Below are 21,725 nucleotides of genomic sequence, written 5' to 3'. Positions count from 1 at the left end.
AATTATCGAAGATGAAGGCTATAGAATCATATGGTAACTATAGTAAGGCGAACATGTACTTGTATTTTAATATATTTACATATATCAATACATAACAAACATTAGATGCAATTTTTTAATATTTTATTTCAAATGAAATATGAAAAGAATATTATATTAGATACAGATGAAAGTACATTCACCATCAGACGTATTACTCTTTACTTCAATAATAAAAAACCTTTAAAAAATAAAGAAAAACCATAAAAGCAGCCGTCTTGCGATGCGTTATCATTTTTATATGTTCACCCCCCCCCTCAACCCTTTTAAATCTCCCACCCCCCAGATGCAAGCTCACTCACACATGGAAAAACATCTATAAATGGGTTAAAGAAAAATGTGTCTACCTGAAAACGTACGATGCATGCATTTTTTTATTCCTCTTACATTTTCTTTTCCATCCGCGATTCTCATATCGCCGATATAAAACTGAAAAATACATTAAAATCCTGTAAACGAAAAACAACTTTATCACATCGATATAACGCGCGAAACACATTGGCAGTGCACAAAAAAACAGAGCACCCATACACGAAAATTTCACTCGCGTACACACAAAACCGCGCCGTTTAGAAAAAAAATAAAGCGCACACATATAAATCGCATGCAGTTCGAAAGGGATGCACTCAGAGTCATAAAATACACACACTAGCTTATAGCTCACCACACAGGCACACGACGACTCGAGTCTGGATACACAGACACGTATGATACGATCCGAAACTCCACACACGCGCGCGATCCAAGAAAACCTTCAATGTGTTGTGGAAATGCTTTTCCTTGCAGCAACCTCTCGGGAAGAGTTTCATAGCGAATACCTCGCGGTAAAGACATCTAGACGTTCTCTAAAAAAATTCAGAATTCAAAATAAATTTAAATCAAAATAGTGGTCGATTGGAAGGCTGCTTAAAAAATTGTCGCCTTAAAATAGTCAAGTAATCGATCGGTCATGCCGTTCGGTATTCAAAACTTCACCCGTTTCGCGGCGTAAAAAAAAAGCGTTCGAAAATTAAATATAAAAAATATGTTTTTTTTTAAAGAAATCGGTGATGGCGATTCGCGCCAAAAGAAGCACAGTGATTGACCGTGAACGTAATATTAAATCATAATTGAAAGTTTTGATTGCATTGTTACCGATGGTTCAAGAGACACGTGTCTCGATTAGTGATGTAAATGTGTACGTTAATGAGTGTGTAGGTGTGTGCGTCCATGAAGCGGTCTCTGTAAGATTGCTGGCGATAATCGACCTTTTGCGTGTTGTTTTCTTTTTAATTTTCGCGGTATTTGAATAACATGTATTTTTGTTTTAATTATTAATGAGAATGGCATTTATTCATTTCGACAATCATTATACCTTCGTAAGACGTTATTAGGTACAATATTTCAGTGTTTTTCTTTTAATTTATTTATGATATTTAAAATAATTAATTTAAAAAAAAAATAATTTATATAAATCATATTTATTGGAATAAGTATAAATAATAAGCATCTTATTGGATTATATTTTATATAATTATTTTTGTTAAATGGGCTTAAATTTAAATTCAAATTTTCTCATTCTCTTTGTCCTCAAAATTTCAATATAAGAGCTGTCGTGGTTTATACAAGATTTTTTTATTTAAGATAATTCTAATAAGCAATGTATTTTGAGTTTTAAATATTTATGAATTGTACATTTTGTGAATTTAACCTGTTTAAACATTTTTAATTGATTAAGGTACCCTAGGCCCCTTATCAACGCGGGGCCTAAAGGCCATCACTACTTTATTTTAAACAAAGCCATCATCCTGTTTTTATAAGAATATTTTTTTAAATTGTATAATGTAACAATATTTAAAACACCTCTGAAAGTGTACAGCGTTATTATATAATACGACATACTAAAGTTAGTATGTTATTAATTATTTTGGAGAGGAAGTATGACGTGGCTATCTTCTCCTAATTTGCTCTTAGTTAAGTTCATAAAAGGAAATGTTTGTAGCAAATGGTTGTAACAAAGAAATTTGAATCACTGGCCACAATTTTTTTTTAATATTTACATTTTAATACATTTACTTATATACTTTTTTTTGCTTCTGTATCAAACAGAACTAAATATGCTTATTTTTTTTAATCAATTATTGAATATGGGTGTAAAACATACTTATAAATAATTTTATTCATTTTACTAAAAACAGTTATTTATAATATTATGTTATAAACATTATAATAGTTCCATTACCAATAATAATTTCACAGCTAAACTTCTAGCAGGAAAGCTTAGCATTCATCGATACATAACAATAAAATTCTTCAGAAGATTCCAATCGGCTATATTACAAAACTAAATAAAATATAATAGATCTTATTGCTTTTATAATAGAGTTCAATTTTCCGCAACCATAACATCGTAGATAAAGACAATTTTAAAGGCGCCATTGGTTTAAAGAACTTTATCCTTAAGAGAACATAACATGAGCGTAATATTCTGGCCAGTAATAATAGTTTTAATATTGATTTTATTACGAAAATGATAATATTTTATGGCGGAATTTATAAACGTTTTTAGTGTTCAGTTTTATTATATATCTCTTTCTGTGAATATTAGTTTGCCATTTGAAAGAAGAAGACAGCATCGTTTAACTAATCACCCGCGAAACTAAATATAAATGATTCAATTTAACGTATTCTTAATTTGAATATTTTTCCCGAATAATTACAATTTCGAATTTATTGTGTTACTAAGTTAATTGTCTTTTGCCTCAGTATAGTCGAAATCGATCGTTTTCTAAAATTGTAATAAATTGCGGTATTATCACATTTATATTCATCGTGGCAAAGTTGATTGTGAGTTAGTTGAGTCACGTTTTCAAGCTGCAGTAGTCTTTATTAGCAACTCGCTCAAGAAATAAAAAATAATAAATACTGAAATAAAACAAACGATTAAAATTTATCTATAGGTGATTTTTTTCCAATTGTCATTACCTATTAGAATAAAAAAAAATCAAGTGACAGTCTCATAACATTTTGGTCGTTATTATCTGTGCAACTATCGAATAGAAATTTCCTAATACTTTTTAATTTAGCACGGTAATAAATGTGTCTACAGGATTACCATAACGAGTATATTTTGTAGCTTTTTTAATTGTGTTTTATTGTTATTTCGCTACGTATATCCTTATAGCCCTATAGCAGCTCGTATAAGATAAAAATATGAGTCACAAAAATATTTCAGGTCCGACCTAGATACGAGAATGTCGTGGCTACCAATCGATTTTAATTTTACTGCTTTTATTTTAAGACTTCCTCATATAACTTTTGTATGAAACAACATTTCAGTATAATAAAAGACGTCGAAAATGTTTTAGATTCTTCGATAAAGTTTAACATTCTTGGGAATACATCCAAGTCATTGTATTACGTATTCAAATGTGAGATGAAATGTTCAAAATTTTATTCAAACAACTGAAAAGATTATTAAATCGAATATAAATGAAAATAAAACACATACTTCAGAATGTTTATTTAAAATAATGATAAATGAAATTCTTGTTTAACATAACATTAATAATAATATATACAGTCACTCAACATAATAGCTAGAAGAAACTTTTTTTTTAAATTATAGTTAAAAAAAAAAACAAAAATTTAAATTTCTAATCATAAAACGGGTGAAGTTAAGTTTAAGATATGCTAAAATTGTATAAAGTAAGTTCAATTAAATAAAAACTCATTTTAACTTTTACAGTTACGGTCCAGCCACCTCCTAACCCAACGATAGTTCCTAAAAATACCTAAATAACTTTAATAATGGAGAAATATTTATTTTTATTTTAAATATAAATAGACACTAGTGTAAATTGTGATTAGATTAATATATTTGTAAGTAAAGTGACGAATAGTGCAAATAATATGTCGGTAACACTTTCCAATTCGAATGTATTTATGAAGAAACAAATGAATTTTCCAATGAAGCGTGAGTTTGATGAATTCAATTCAGATGATAACAAGGATCAGAATGAAACGTTTAGCGATGCTAATTCAGAAGCGAGCGACGTTGAAAACAACCCTAATGACGAGGGATCGAGCACAGCCTTAGATTATACAGAAAACGCTCTATCCCTGCACCCGATGGCGGACTTTATAAAGAAAGAATTTTTGCCCGAATTCGATTTCGCGAATCCGTTTAGAAATCAAAATCTCGCTTTCAAAGATGGCTTTCAAAACACGAGATCTCCTTTTCTCCTGCCGACGCAACTTTATAAAAGTTTCCTGGCTACACTTGGAAAGAGGAGACGCAATGTTGCTGATTGTTATTCGCTTTATTCGAGAAATATGCTGTTCTCGAACGGTTTCGGTTTGGAAACGTCGGACGATGAAAACAATACAGATAGAATCACTAACTCACCTGATGAGGTAAATTTAATGTTGGTAATTAAAATGTTTTTTGCTGTTATAATTATTAATGCATTAGACATTATAATTATTTGTGATATGATTACTTGTTTTTACTAATTCTATTACTTTTTTAAGCCTTCTAATAGAACTACGAATGCTTTAGACTTACGTTTGCCTTTAAGCATATCTACATGAAAGAAAATTGGTCCGAAATTCCCATAAGATACCCCATATGTGCTTAAATTCTAGTTAGACTAATCTAGTTGGTACTTATTTCCAATAAAATAAAGTTATACGTATAAATGTAAATACAGCATATCGTTACTTCAATGCTCATAATTTGCTTTAATATCTAAAGTATTACTATAATAAAGCTCATTATTTAAGTGTTTTAAAAACAACTATTTCTAATTCTACATTTTCTTACGCAATTCTTTCAAAATTTCATAACTAACTAAAGTTTTAAGACTAAACAAAATATTATAAGATTTAATGTTTTGTTAAATAAGGATTTTTTTGACAAAACATTAAACGTGAAATTTAAAATTGTTATCGTTTGTTTCTTGTGTGTGTGTGTGCGCGTGTCTAGTGTGTGACAATAAAATCTGTTTTCTTTTAAATAAATTCCTAGAAATAAATAATGAATTTCTGTCAATTTTACTAAATTAATTGCTATATGTAGGATATCTGATAGATTTTACCATCAAATGCGTAGCGATCTTCTAGATTCTTCTTCGAAATGTATCCTCGCTTTGAATTTGCCAAAACTCATACTGAGTTTTGTTCCAGAAGGCGGGTGCGTCATCAGCGTTCGTGTGGAGCGGAGGGGGGGTGACAGGGGGAGGGGGGCAGGAGCAAGCGGTCGCGCAGCCCGCCGCCGTGCCTACCGGTAAGATATTTCATATTCTTAAGAATATTCTTCAAAAGAATCTCCTGTTTCAATTTATGTGCATCAGGGAGGTTCAAATTTACGATTAGCCCAATTTCTTTTATTTAATAACTATATCTAACAGCTTACAGGCTCTACATCTTATTTCATAAGACGTGGTGACTCATTACAAAATCGCTTAAAACAGTCCTACATCTGCATCCATTAATATTGAATAAATAAATAAAAAACAAATCGAACGTATTCTATATTCAATGTAGGATAAATCTCTAACGAGCACTATTGAAATTTCGTTTTACAAAATTAAACTAAACTTAAGACACTAATTCCTTTTTTAAATACTATTTTAAATACATGTTGAATTTTCTATGAATTGAACTATAAACGTTAATAGAAGTTTTCATTTCCTATTAAAGAAAATAAATGAATATATTTATTCAAGTATTAATATACAGCAATGCCAATGTACATTATAAATTGCAATTATTATACTATGTCTGTGGTTATTCGCTTTATGATTTAGAACCTCCCTGATTACGAATAAATTAAACATGCGTAATACATTTTACATATTTTATTTAAAGAGCCTTATTTATGATTTCTTACATACATTATAAAACCGTAAATGTACCAGTTTTTTTTAAAGAAGAATAATTGTTATGCGTAATAAATATAGTTACATTCTATGACACATAGGGACGGGATCGAAATAACGTATTGATCCAACAGCAAAAATCGATAATCGCTACTACATACGAATGTAAGTTTCAATAACGCACAAGTCTACGCGTGCTAGCTCTCGATGTCACTCCCTAATCATTATTTCCGACTGCACTGGCAGTCGTAACGCTTGTACTCATTTGCATTCCCGGCAAATATAAAAAAAATAATCGATCCATAATCAAAATGTTACGTCATCACACTCACTGACAAAAAGTGAATAACCAAATGGACAGTTTATAAGTAAAGTTTTTAATAACAAAATATAAAAGGCAATGAGCTTAATGTCTAATTTTATCGCTCCCTCTTTATCATTTCAAAATTGTCATTACTCATAACATGAAGATGAATTTGTCTTTAGCCGTAATTCATCATTCCCATGCGAGACTAGGCAACTGCAAGATCATAGTACACAAGTGCTCAAACACAGGTACACTCACTATTCCGTAACTCTCATAATCCGATGGGCTGGCATATCCAACACGCGCAAGACCAATGGCATTTTTTATGTTATATGTTATCATAAGGGCCAATAGCCACCTAATGTTAAGTGGTCACCACCGCCCATAGACATTGGCAATGTAAGAAATATTAACCATTTCGTACATCACCAATGCGCCACCAACCTTGGGAACTAAGCTGTTATGTCCCTTGTGAATGTCTGTTACACTGTCTCACTCACCCTTCGAACCGGAACGCAACAATACTAAGTATTGCTGTTTAGCCGTAGAATATCTTACATGACTTTTGAGTCACGTGAGTAAACACTGACACCAGACGGGTTGTTGCTGAGAACTTCTCGCTGAAAAAGACCTTAGGGTTTAGAAAAGATCTTGAGAACCGCGGCTTATCTATTCACTCTTAATCATGCAAGACAAATAAATATACTTATTATAATTTCTGGGGTTACACAAACTTATATATATATATTATATATATTTTTCGAGGTTAAAGCGAAAAAATACATTGTTGCAATGACTTAAGTTATTTTCATTATTATTTTAAATATAAGATTAATGTTTTTAATATTAATGTTATTTATTGAGCATATTAAGTTATATACGATAAAGACAATACAGTAACAGTAGCAGCCTGTGAATGTCCCACTACTGGGCTAAGGCCTCCTCTCCCTTTATGAGGAGAAGGTTTTGGAGCTTATTCCACCAAGCTATACTGAATACACATGTGGTAGAATTTCAGGGAAAATTAGACACACGCAGGTTTCCTCACGATGTTTTCCTTCACCGTCAAGTACGAGATGAATTACAATTACAAATTGAGCACATGAAAATTCATTGGTGCTTGCCCGGGTTTGAACCCACGATCATCGGTTAAGATTCACGCGTTCTTACCACTGGGCCATCACGGCTATATAAAGACAATATGTCTGCCTAATTATGCTTTTAATATTAATTTTACATTTAATTTACCGAATCGATTTACCTGAAGCATTCAAAGAATCAGCATTGTGTTTAATCAAGGGTATGCAAACAGGCAATTGGCAATTATAATAGTCAGATTCCGTAAATATCAAAATCAAAAGTGTGATGCGCGATATTCTCCTCTCTTTTTAAGCAGGATATTAAAGGATGTTATTGAATATAAGGAATTCCATTCATCATGAGTATTTCCTTAAGTTTTCTTTAACAAAAGTTAAGTTTCCTTAAGTTTTCTTTCAAAATAAGAGATGAATTAAAAAAAATATATTAAGTATTAAAATAAACAAATTTAGCGTCAATAGCGGAATGGTTTACGGGCCGCTTAGCAATGTAAAAGTCGCAGGTCACCACCCCATGGGCTATTGTCCTCACTCCTAACACAAGTTGTATACTTAATTTGAGGAGTTAATAAAACTATTACTATTTCCTTAAAACCATAGTATCCTTAAAAAAAAAAAAAAAAAAATATATTTTTTACAACAGCGAATCGATATGGAATCCTACTAAAAGCTGCAATTAAAAGCATATAAATATGTATTATATTAGGTCCTTACATATGAAATTGGCGTTTTGTACGGGAGGAATATAAAGTCATTTTTTTTTATTTTGTACCCATCGTTCAAGTTTTCTTACTTTCCCGATTTGCTTCAATTATATTAATACAGTTTTATCACTTAGCTGCAGAGCTATCTCTGAAGTGCTTTGTGATGGATCCGCTTCCACAATAGCCTTTAATTCTTCATTTTCCACTTTGGTCTCCGGCCGTCCATCCACGGGATTGGTTTTGAAGGTCAACATTTCCAGAACGAAAACGTTGAAACCAAAAACGTACCGTGCTTTCTTTTGCGACACCAGCACCGACACGTCATTAATTCTTCGAGCTGCTTCTGTAGCACTGGTGCCACAGTAGAACTCGTACTCGTAAATATACCGATATTTCACGCTTTCCATTGTGCGGTAATAAGCGACACCAAAGAAAAATATAATGAGGAAAAAACAAACGAATTACTGTTTTCAAAACTCAAATGTACCAGCTAAATGAATTTATAAATTTGAATTTGGAATTCTTAACCAAAGACGAGATATTTCAGATCAAAGTGGTCAGTACGACAAAACGCTAATTTCATATGTAAGGACCTAATATTTGTTTGTCAAGTTGCTTCACATAATAAAACACTTTTTAAACGTCATTTTACAAGATTAAATTAATCACCGGTTCGGAATACAGATTATATAGAAAAGAACCGTCAATAAACTCTTTAATTAAACATTAATATTTAAATTACATGGGTGAGTTAATTAAACATAATTGAATTATCCTTCATGAATATCAACGAATGCTATTCCATGATTTTTTATCATCTAAATAATCTTTTCTCCAGGTCAATGACCCTACTATAATTATTGATTTAAGATGTATTCCAAATTATGTGGTAATTTTTTTAGAATGTGACAATCTAAAGTAAAGTCCTCGTTTTTAAATCCGCCCAGCTCCACTCAGTCTAACAAGTGTTAAATTCGTGTTTACATTTCATCCCGTGCTCTGCGAAAGAAAACATTGTGAGGAAACTTGCTAACTTCGGGAGAAATTCTCTAATATTTTTATGCGTCGATTCGAAATGGAGTTTCGTAGATAAAGCTTTAAATCTTCTCGAAAAGGGCTGTTTACCCAGCGGTGGGACAGTAATGGGCTATTGGGATTTTATTTTTAAATTACTTTAATAATGCTTGTTCCTCAAACCTTAGAGATAGAATGAAATAATTAAATAAATAACTTTTCTGATAATTTTCGATGATAGTGATGTACGTATGTGTAAAAAAAAACAATTTATTGAAATCAAATATTGTCTTCCTAAGTACAACAAAGCGGTTTTAGACTACCTCGTTATTCTATAGTGCTCTATTCTATTACACGATGTGCAAATACAGAAAATAGGTCTTAAAAAGAAATTTCAGGTTAAGATTTTTAAGTTTACAACTTTGAATAATTTTGTTTGTCAGGTACCTCAGGCGGCGGCGGGGCGCAAGGCCTAGTTCACTGGATGTCGGTAATGGCGGAACACATGGGAGGGGGGCACCACGACCCCTCCCACTACGCGCTGCCACCTTGGAACAATGGTGGTGTCGATGTGAGTACTAATTATTACGTGTTATATATTGAAAATATTTTTTTTAATATCATGGTAATGCAACTTAGAATATTTCATTGTGGCTGGAAATAAAACATGCAGCACATAAAAAAATTACTTCAATCCAAATAATAGAAAAGATAGACCAAAGGCAATAAACAACACGTTTTGTAATGGAGATATTATTTGAAGAATAAAAAACGCACTATTAAAACAATACTCAACCGGGCTAACGAAGAAACGCTTGTTACTGTTCTAAGTATTTTTCTAAAATACCAAAAAGTATATATTTTTTTCTATTTTCTGGCCACCAGTAATTGACCAATTGACTGCAAAACATGAAACATCCAAACAAATACTTTTATACACATTGTTTTTACTATTTTACCTTACTTTACTACCGTTAGCTTCCAAAAAATGACATACTTCAATATTACGTCATGCATTTAAAAAAAGCTCTTCTTATTATTTTTTTGACACCTCAGTTTCCTAAAAGATCCAAAGATATAACTTAAGATTGACATTACTCTCATATTGTAGAGAATAGGAGAGAATTGTTCATAATTAAATAATTAATCATTTTGATGACATACTTACTTAATAAACGACTAATTCAATCTTATTTTTGTTTTTTTTTTTAACTATATAAAAAAAAGAAAAAAAAGCATAGAAATTATTATAACCTTTTGACCAACAATGCTATTAAACTAGAACAAAACATTTACATGGGGGAAACATTAAAATTTTATAACAAAATTGGTGGTACCACCCACTTATCAGATATTCTATCGCCAAACAGCAATACATGGTTTTGTTGTGTTCCAGTATAAAGGGTTGAATGAATTTAATTACAGGCTTGTCTGTGCAGCGGGAACAATATCTAAGTTCTCAAATTAGGTGGCGCATTGGTGATTTCTTACAGTGCCAATATCTATGAGTGATGGGGATTACTTACCATAAGGTGGTCTATTTGCAATTACCTATCTGTTGTAAATTAAAAAATAAATCTACTCCGATTTTCTAATGAACACGCCTAAAGCATAAGCAACTTTATTGAATATTTTTCCAATCAAATAAGTGATAAGTAAAATCACTCAGCAGCCGATCCATTACAACAAAATCCCCATGTGACAAACCCTGTAATTAATATAGATTTGTTCCGGAAAAAAGGAAAAAAAATCGTTACCAGAATTTTTTCTCACGAAAGATTTGCATACCCTCAACTAGATCATTAGAAAAAATGTGTATCGTATACCAAGTAGACAAAACCTGTTTAGCGATTCTGAACGCATCATTACCGCTATTTATTGTGAGTATCACAAAGGAATAAGGATCAAATTTGTCTATCAAGTCTACGTCAGTTCTCAAAGCTGGATACAATGAATGACGCCCGCAGCGCTTGCAAATGCATGCAAATTTTTTTGGACAACCCTATTTTTATTGTATTTGAAAAGAAACTTTAGTAATATTCACATAAAGGCTTATTTATCATATACATTGTTTTGTATAGTTATTTCTCGATATATTAATAGTCATAGATTTAATCCTAATAGAAATAAGGTTGAGTTTCCTTCACGCGCATTTAAAGAATAAGTTAAGGATGACGGATTAGGCTAATATTAAATAGACTTTGGAAGAAAACTTTGATTAATCATTGCCAATATATTTTAAAGTTGGTTAAAATACTTAATATTCTCATGTGCGATATGCTTGCATATTATGGGAATATTTTTTGCTAAATAGATATTATATAATGCATAACGCATTTTTATGAATAACAATTGATTACTTACTTTACTTAATATTTTAACGCACATTAATCTGGTTTAGCAAAATAAAAAGCTTAAACAAAATTGTTTTATATTTATATAATCGACGGTAGGACTCTGTGTAGGACATCTAGTTTTATCAAACACCAGTAAGGCTTTGTACAAGTTTTTATATTTTGCATGAGTGATCCAGTTTCTTTCAATAGCAATGTTTGCTCAAACATCAACAGCACTTAGTAAAATACAGACTGCAAAAGTCCCACTAAGGCCTCCTTCCTTTTTAAGGTTTGAAGTATATTCCAACACGCTGATCGCTGATGATAATGCTTGTAAGTGGATACATATGTGTCAGATTTTTACCCAACATAGGTTTCCTTAAGATGTCACTTCATCATCGATTACGAAATTATCTTTTTTCATATATATATATATAAGGCAGGCATATAGACCACCTGATGCGGAATGACCATCATCGCCAAATACTTTTTTTTTAGTATAAACAAAATTATTGTCTATATTATAATCTGTTTTAAGTAACATAAAAAATATGTATTCTAAAAATATTGATATTGTACCTTGAATATGCATGTTGTTGCCGTCTTGAAGAGTCTTTGGGAGAGTTTATTGTTACATTTGTAAGTGATGCTGATGGTCTTAAATAATAATAGACAACAGACAGAAAAGGATAAAGACATTGCTCACTCGCCCTTTAAGCTGGAACTCAACAATACTAAGTGTTGTTGTTTTGCGGTAGAGTATGTGACGAGTGGTAGTATATGACGGGACTGTAAACCACCAACTATTGTATGAGTGTTAAAAATTCTATTAAATTTAAAATTATTTATGAAACCTGTATGTTAAATTATATCTTAATGTAATAAACTTGTCTCTATTCCAATGTTGTGTGTGGAAATAATTCCAACACGATTGCTATCTTTTTTTCCGTTACAGTGATTCTGCGTTTTTTTTCCCGAGCTGGCCTTTAATCGGACATTTATCACATTATCAGGGTATTTTTTTTTCGCCTCACTCGAATTTTCGCATCGATTCACGCGAGCGATCGCGCGTATAGAAAGTGCTGTGCATATCTTCACGCTATGATAGGATGACACGTTATCAGTGAGAATTAGCTGATTACATGCCCACGACTTTATTCGCTCGATATTAATAGTTTTAGATACATACTATTACTTGAGAACATTCCTTTATATACGATCCACTATTAACAATTATAGTGCCGACTTACATTAAATTTTGTGACGGTTTTGCTTACAACTTTTTTGTCTTTAAATTTATAACAATGTATGATTCCGATAATGTTCTAATGTAATATGTGAAACGCATTTTATATTTGTATGGTATTAAATTAAATTTGAAAATGCAATGTAAATTTCTAAACGAAATATTTCTTGTCACAGCATTGCTACTTCGTTAGAACTCAATTACTTATCTGTAAAATGTTGTAACCGAGGTATTGTGATAATTTTGATGCGTGTATTCTTGGAATGCTATGATTATTGTAATCAATGTCGCATATCACTTTCTGACATTTCACGACATGTTGCTGCGGTCAGTTTTGAGTTTGTTCTTATGGTAGTACAGTAATTAGTAATATTTAAAGTTGATGACAACAATCGGGACTAGTTTGGACAATACGATTTCTATTTATAGTTTTTAATCTGTTATAATAGCGTTAGTTGCGCAATTGACAGCGCGTAAGTTAATAATATTGTCGTGAGTCGTGAGATCAACCCTCATGCTGGGTCTTTTATAATTTTTAAATGTCTTTGGTACTTGGTGTTAGGACTTTGAGCAAGCCCTAGTAGGTAGTAGACCTACCTACTACTGCTACTACCTACCTACTACTACCACTCATACATGTCTACATACAGACATGTATGAGTAGATATCACCTAGTCATCAGATATTCTACCACCGAACAGCAATAATTAGTATTTTTAAGTTCTTATTTGAAGAGTAAGTGAGCCAATATAACTACAGGCCTAAGGGGCAACGTTTTATCTCCTTAGGTGTGGCGCATTGGCGATGTAACGAACGTTAAATATTTTTTACAGCGCCGATGTCAATCGAGGGTTGTGACCACTGACCATCAGTTGGCTAGTTTGCCAGCCTGCCTTCCTATTTTATCAAAATTATATTTAATTAAAGGTGACCTTTACATCAATGCCAACCATGAACCTTTACATATATTTAATAAAATCAACGGCCAATTCTCTAAGCTATGTATCATAAGCTGGTTTTGTTTTAACTCTACTTATAATATAAACACAAAATAAAGACACAAACTAAGCCTAAACTCCGGTCCGGTCGTGTCGGATTGCCGTCCCATTGGATTATGAGAGTTAGGGAATAGAGAGTGCGTCTGTGTTTGCGCACACACTTGTGCATTATAATATCTCCTACGTAGTTGGCTAATCTCTCTTTAGTTTGTTTCTTGTAATGTTTTATAAGGTATTTGTTTGTCTTGCGCTTGAACTCTTTCCGGTCGTGTCGGATTGCCGTCCCATCAGATTATGAGATTGAGAGAATATTGATTGCACCTGCGTTTGTGAACACACTTAAGCATTACAAAATCTTATACACAGTACGCTATTCTCCCTTGAGAATGGCCACCGTGACCGGAATCTAAAATAACTACCCCAAGAACTGAAATAAAATTAATTAAAAACTATGACTCCACTTTCAATATACGGAACCTGTTTTAATTTTATACACAATATAAATAAGTCTCAGTAATTTTTTTTATCCAATAATTGAATAAAAAAAAAACAAAAGTTATTGCATTTGTAATGTCATATTCTCTAGTCCGTAACAAAAGACGAATATTTCACACTACATGAAAGTATAAAAAACCAATAGTCAGTCTTACAATACCGCATTGATACATCAAAACACAATAAAGATGATATAGGCGTCGCAGGAGTTGACTTTTTGAATTACGAGAAAAAAATTTGCAATATATACATTGTTCAGGACCCCGCTAACGATATTTTGATGACTGCGTGCGCTTCCATACAATAATGAAATAATAAAACGAAAAAGTATAAAAAAATGTAAGACTTTTGATATACAGACTGGGGTGATAACACTACTTGATGGACAAAAAATTTTCTAATATTATATCGCGACGGTGCTAAGAAATAATTTATAACTCATGATTCGATTTAAAGTTTGAAATTAGAAAAAAAAAACGTTCTAAAAAAATTGGATTCGAAATTCAAATCGAAACTATTTTTTATATCGTTGTAAAAATTAAACGAAGAGGAGGCTAAAACTGCATGGGTATGTTTTAATTAAAATTTTAAATTTCGAACAACTTGTCGATTATCATGTCATTAAATTACAATTTTAAAATTTGCAAGAATGGAAACATGAGAACTATAATAACGATACATCGTAGGCGTTTGATAAAATAATAATTATATATTTATACAGTTTTATTAGAATTCCTGAGGAAATCGATTTATAAACACCTCTTTCTTTTACAAACATTATACGTGGATGAACATGAAGGCGAAAGCCAAAGCATTTTATTAAATATTCAAACGTTTTAAAAACATATAAACGGTGTCAAATTTTGATTACAAACAAGTAAATAAAATAAATATACACCCTGATTTTTTTGGCACTGAATTATATAATATGGCACTGAATTATATAATTTCACATAAATTTTGCTTATTTTATAGTAAAAGTAATTTTTTATTTCCAGTTATGATTTTTTTCAGTGTCACAAAAACCCATACATAAATAACGCATCATCATTTTTAATGATTTAAAATAATTAATCCTGAATACTTTCCCATATATAAACTATTCACATTAAACATTCTCACAGATAAACTAATAATCCGAATCAGTCAAGCGTCAAAAATCGATTTAAAAAAATCGCACAATGCAACTTAACCGACTGACAAATCGACGATGACTTAATTACTCTATGTCAAAGTCGATTATGCACGTTAAGTTATTTGAATAAGACATATTGCTTAATCATCTATCTGTGTTCCCTTTGTCTCCCTTAAAATTTTTTTTCATGTATTGCTTGCTCAATTTCAATATCGATTATTAATATCGATTTAGTAATTGTTGTAAAGGGTTGGATTTTACGCTTGATTACATTTGGGTTTTATATTAATTGTTTTTTCTCCAGGTGTACTTTTGGGATGGGATTTGAATATTACGTCTCCTTGGCTTAATAACAGCCTGGAGCGATACACGTTTTTTTTTTCTTAAAGCTACTGTCTAAGAAATACTGAGTTATTATTAGAGAATAAAGCACATATGTTTTTACTTTACTATATTTTCTAGCTCTTTTAACTTAAATAATATATGACATATATATTTGTTGAGAATTAACAAATTTAAATAAATTACTGGATATTCGAATTGATTGTTAAGAATATTAAAATTGAATTCAGATGTTTTTTATCAACCCATCACATTCCGAACTATATATATAAATTATTATCAATATATAGCAGATATATAGTTATTATAATGTAATGTATAGCACCTACCTTGTCGTTAAATGCATCTATCTCTTTTCCGCAAAAACAAATCATCATAGACTACTTACGAGAACGATAATAAGACAAGCAAAGTTATATATGAATAAAGCTAAGATTACATTTTAACAATTTAATGGACGCTACGATTTCAAATTGAAATTACAATTTAATATTCATAACATTAAGAGCGCTTGGCATCAGAACGCAAAACTCAACAGAACGGAATATCTTGCAGCCATAATAATCGGATAAATACTATCATTAGCCATATTAATAATATTCAATCCTCCGCCATTCTGAAACAACGGGAACGAACAATAGTACTATCACATATCTATGGACGGTGGCCACAATTTTGACAGCTGAGAGACCGGTCCTGGAAGATTAATGGTAGGTCTACTCATCGTCGTAATGACGCGCCCTCGCGTCGGTCTAATGACATCGAGTGTAGAGTGACCAAAATGTATAGAGGACAGCACATATATTATATATATGTACATTAAATATATATTTTAATGGAGTAGATATCTTTGTTATTGTCCATTGTTGTAATGCTATAAATAAAGGTTTTATTACAGAACTCAGCATAGTATTTAATCGGTAAATTGAATAAACGTTTACAACGCTTTAGATGCGCAGTTTCTATAATATACTTAAATAATATTAAAGGACGAAATGGCCATGTGGTAAGAACGCGTGAATTTTAACCGATGATCGTGGGTTCAAATCCGGGCAAGCACAACTGAATTTTCATATGCTTAATTTGTGATTATAATTCATCTCGTGCTTTACGGTGAAGGAAAACATTTTTCACCAACCCGTACTATAGCAGCGTGGTGGAAGCTCCAAAATTTCTCCTCAAAAAAGGAAAGCGCGGAAGCCTTTAGCTCAGCAGTGGCTCGCCACGTGTGTACATCTACGTGCAATATTTTTTTTACTTCAGTCTTGATTTCCGAATATTAAGACTTCGAGAACACTTCTAATCAAGTCAATTTTTAGTCAAAAAATATCCACAGGAATATATAGAAATAAATAATAATAGAAATATTTATTTCAAAATGAGTCGTTCACCCTTAAAAAAAAACGAATTTAATGGTAACTTTTTAAATATAGAATTCATAAAGATACATACGATTTAACGATTGTAAATATACTCAATATTTCTCGAATATTCTGTTGAAGATTTACATAACTTTTATGTTTATCTTCAATATATATTGTAACAATAACATATGAAGATTTATGATTTTAATCGCGTTAATAATTACATAACAACCTTAACAAGTGTTGTCAATGACTTTAGAAATTCATTTTTTCAACATAATTGAATTATTATGAATTTATAAATCGGAGCGGAAATTCAATCTGTCAACATTAATTATGTTTACTTAGTGTAATGTATGCTTTATGTTATTTATCTTATGAAGTTTTTCTTAAAAAAAAATAGTACTGTTGTTTTTATTTTGTGATTTATAGTAATCAACTTAACAATTTTTATTTTTTTTAGCCATTAAAAAACTTGACAGTATGTTATAGAAACAGATACTACAAAATTCATCCACAAATACAAAATCAGGACGATCTAACAAAACGATGAATTCATGGTCACCCTCAACGCATCCTTGGTTAATGTCTTTGCCGTAACGAAAAAAAAAGGCAGGCATGTTTATCTTGGCCGAGACGCAGAGTCGTTGCGAATTGCCATAGTTTCGGCCCCTAATCGATTTTAGCCCAGGACACGTCTAATTTGGCGGATTAATCGTGAACACCCTAACGGCAAATTTCCTTGTTTATTGTAAGTGATACCATTTCTATTGTTTCTTTATCCGTGGCGTGTAATTAGGTTGTGTCGTTAGTTTTGGGGATATTTTTTTTCCTTTTATATAACAAATGTGAATGCTTAGTCGATTATTAAGTAATTCATTCGTAACTCTTATTTATACATACAAATAAGGGTCGTTTTGTAATTCCTAATTGAAAAAACAACTAAACCAATACACATAAAACTTATACCCAGACGCAGCTTGTTATAATATATAATATTATTATATAAGCAGATGCATCTTCGTTCATTCGCTTTAAATCTAGATTGACGTGATACGCGTGACTTTCACGGCCTTGTTATAAATAATAATAATAATAATATCTTGGGACATTTTTCACACACGGCCATCTGATCCAAAATTAAGCTTGTACAGAGCTTGTACTATAGAAACCAGACAACTGATATACCACATATACTATTTTTCTTTTGTAAATACATACTTATATAGATAATTACACCCAGACTCAGGACAAACAGACATGTTCATGAACACTAATATTGTCCTGGGTGGGAATCGAACCTACCTAAGGCAAGCAAATCAACCACGCCAACCGGCTCGTCTATACCTCTTCAGGATATTTATTTTAATGTACGCGAGTAAAAGTTAACTACAATAAAAACTTTTTATTGTAATTTTAGTAAAACTGTTGTGTTCTGTATCGATGATACAGTTCGAAACGAATTCACAAAGCCCATCAAGATTTCCTCACGTGACGTCATTATACAAAAAGCCATTTTTTGTTATTTATTATACTATAAATTAAAGATATACATAAAATACAAACAAATATAAAAGTCGAGACATCAAATGTATTCCCACAGATAATAAACAGACAACCTATATTATATTGTTCGTGTAACATGAAGTTTGAACCCTGGAGAGTTGTAGGGCAGACTTGTATGTGTCGATACAGCGGTAAACTTTTATATGATACTTGGGAAATTTAAGATGGTAAAGCTTAGTACACACGTCCACTTGAACTATCCGTGTTATAGGCAAACAGCCTATGGACTCGCTTCGAGAGATTCGTAAGAAACAAAATAAAGTTGCAAATTAAATGCTGATTCAAAATTTGGTGTTGACTGATTGATTGATTGATAAATACCTACCTAAAATCCAACCTATCTAAAGAAATAAACCCAAGCTAGTTTGGTGTCCGTATGGTTTATGTATGGTTAATAAAGTATATATAACAGTAAATAACTGTCTTTATTTTTTTAATAAGCCAGTTCTTTTATTCAAATAAAGCGTTAATGACGATCACATTAGTATTCTGGAATACCGCATATAAGTATTCGAAAACTACTATAATACATAAAATTTGTTAAATTACATAAATAAATATGTATATCAAAATAATGATATTGGATAATTTCTTTAAACTTAGCGTGGGATAACATTCCAGATTGAAATTTTAAATGTTATTGGATTAAGTCAAGTTCAGTCCGTAGTCAGAAAGTTGATTGGTCTTGAAACTGATATTTCGGTCATGTACGATTGCCCTCCCATCGGAATGCGAGTGAGGGGATCGAGAGTGCTCCCATCTTTGCGCATACATTTCTTGTACCGTATAATGTTTCCAGAGATCCAATTCTTCTAAGAAATTGTCCCTTTATCGCAATCGAATCGAAGCGTAATCGTTGCAGTTCATCCGTTTTTCTATTCATTAATTTAATTATATTATTGGCATAAAAGTTAACAATTAAGTTTGGTTTTGACACAATGATATATGATGTTAACATCATATCGGTTCGTTTACGATTCGAATAAAAATAGTGTTAAGAATATTAGTCTATTATTAATAAAGAAGTATTTAATGACAGGGAGCTAACGCCATTAAGTTTAAGAAAAAACATAAATTGACACTTCTGCATCGCCGTCCGCTGTCAAAGCACACATTTTTTGACAATTTTTATTACTCCATTTTATTTTCTATATTGTTCGCTATTCAAGATTTAAATGTAATATTATTTAAATACATATAAGTTTGTTACGTCAACAGAGTTTTACTTCTACATACAAATTCACGCAATAATCATCAAGATACATTAAGCCACATGTATGGAACATTGACGCCATAGTCAAATACATCAAGCTACCACCATACATTGACGCCAAAGTCTACATATAAAATAGTCAAAGTTAGATTGGAATGGAATCGTGTACATATCGTTATCGTTATAGACCAGTAGACTTCACCACCAGAGTAGTTGACGAGCATTAGAGATTAGCTGACGCTAAAATACAATCTCGAATATTTATCTGGTCATTAAAAATATTTTAATATTTCGTTGTTGCTTAACATGAGTTCATCAATTATTGAGATTGAATCATTAAAAACCTGTAGGTTAAAAAATATAAATAAAATACGTTACCCGGCCATTATTTTTTCCATTTTTTTTAAATACAACGCAGAAGCTGCCACCTTATAATTATAAAAGGTGACATCGAAATTAAAAAAAAAAATGGCCAATAAATAATATGTCTATAAAATATTATGATGTCAGTATAATAGTGCAGTTCATGACGCCATATTATTGGGGACATAAATCCTCACCTCTTTGGACTATTTGCAAAGGGGTGAGCCAAGGATGTGAAACTGTAGACAAAATTGTAAGTTTTGATACTTTGAAAGATTATTGATTTGTACATTTAGTAATAAGATTTGACCGTTGCTAGATGTATTGCAATAAAATATACTTATAAAATCATTCTCCTAATACAGAAATCACTTATCAGAAATCAATAGTAATAAATAGTAACTAATTTAGTTAATTTGATTTAACAAGCAAGTAAAGAAAACAATAAAAATATCAAAACTACAATCAGCATTTTGATTACAATAAAAAAAAAAGAACGAAATGATCAATTATATCTAATCCAAGTACAATTATTAACCCATTCGATTCTCATACTTTTACTAAAGACATCGTAACCGCTACATTTTTTTTTTCTATTTGTCATCATATTGTAAGGGTACAAGCTTTATGTTGAAACTATAAGATTTACAGTTTAAACTCATTGTCACGTTTTTTACACTCGAACAGTCAATGGCTCTTTAGTCTTCAATAAACATAAGCCGATAATATTTGAGAAGAAAAATATTTAATGTTTTATATATAATAATTATACTCGTACTTTATACTTTTTGGACACCATTATTTCTTTGATTCTATTTAAAAATAATTGACGCATGATTACATTACACATTACATGATTTTTTACTAACAATATTTAAATCTTATTATTAATTTGTTTTTGTACACGGCTTTGATCGCAAGTGTGGAGGAGGCAGATAGGTTATGTCCTTATCTGTATCCCGGTCAACGTGTATGCAAAATTTCATGATGATCCGTTAAATAGTTAAAACATGACAGCGTAACAAACAAATAAACTCACATTCGTATTTATTAGTAAGAATTCTGTGTATGGATTTGTTCTATAATATATACACGGAAAGTCATTTTATATAAATGAAGAAAATTAACTTGTAAATAGATAATGCTACTGACTCGTCATTGTGACAGAAGTGTAATGTTAAGTAATCATTAGAAGACAAGTGGCTGAAACAATGAGGAAATGGCTCAGAAAATGCTACCCAATGATTACCTACGTGCGGGCTCGCTGCAACCATTTAATTACTTTGATTAAACATTTTAGCGCCAAAAGCAGACGCGATTAAGAAAATATTAGCTTGTTATATTTGTAATTCGAATTATAAATTTGAAATAATTCGAAAAAATAAAATATTCGAAAAAAAAGAACACGGATTAAGATTTTTATAGTTCCTCCTTTCTTGTAATTCGAAATTCAAAAAAAAAAATAAGACGGTATGTAATTTCAAATGCCCAAACTGAAAATATAAATGTTTATACACGTTATATATTGCATTTAAAACCTTAAACATCTTAGTAAATAATTCTCTTTATCTGAACTGCTAAGTTTAATTATAAGTGGAGTGAAACAATAAACGTGTAATGGTTTAGAAAATGCCACCTAATAATT

General features: G+C 31.2%; 1 protein-coding gene across 1 annotated transcript in view; it reads left to right on the top strand.

Annotated features, from left to right (window-relative positions):
• Positions 1-4,353: 4,353 nt before the first annotated feature.
• Positions 4,354-21,725, top strand: part of LOC126777950 (zinc finger protein rotund-like) — a 121,065-nt gene continuing 103,693 nt past the window's right edge. Inside the window, exons 1-3 of the mRNA XM_050501273.1 lie at positions 4,354-4,434; positions 5,206-5,305; positions 9,466-9,593. Of these exons, the coding sequence (XP_050357230.1) occupies positions 4,354-4,434; positions 5,206-5,305; positions 9,466-9,593 (309 nt within the window). The remainder of the gene's footprint in view (positions 4,435-5,205; positions 5,306-9,465; positions 9,594-21,725) is intronic.

This window comes from Nymphalis io, chromosome 24 (assembly GCF_905147045.1).
Source record: "Nymphalis io chromosome 24, ilAglIoxx1.1, whole genome shotgun sequence".
Classification (NCBI taxonomy): domain Eukaryota; kingdom Metazoa; phylum Arthropoda; class Insecta; order Lepidoptera; family Nymphalidae; genus Nymphalis; species Nymphalis io.
Note: the sequence above shows the minus strand (reverse complement) of the source record. Positions and strands in the feature narration are given on the sequence as shown.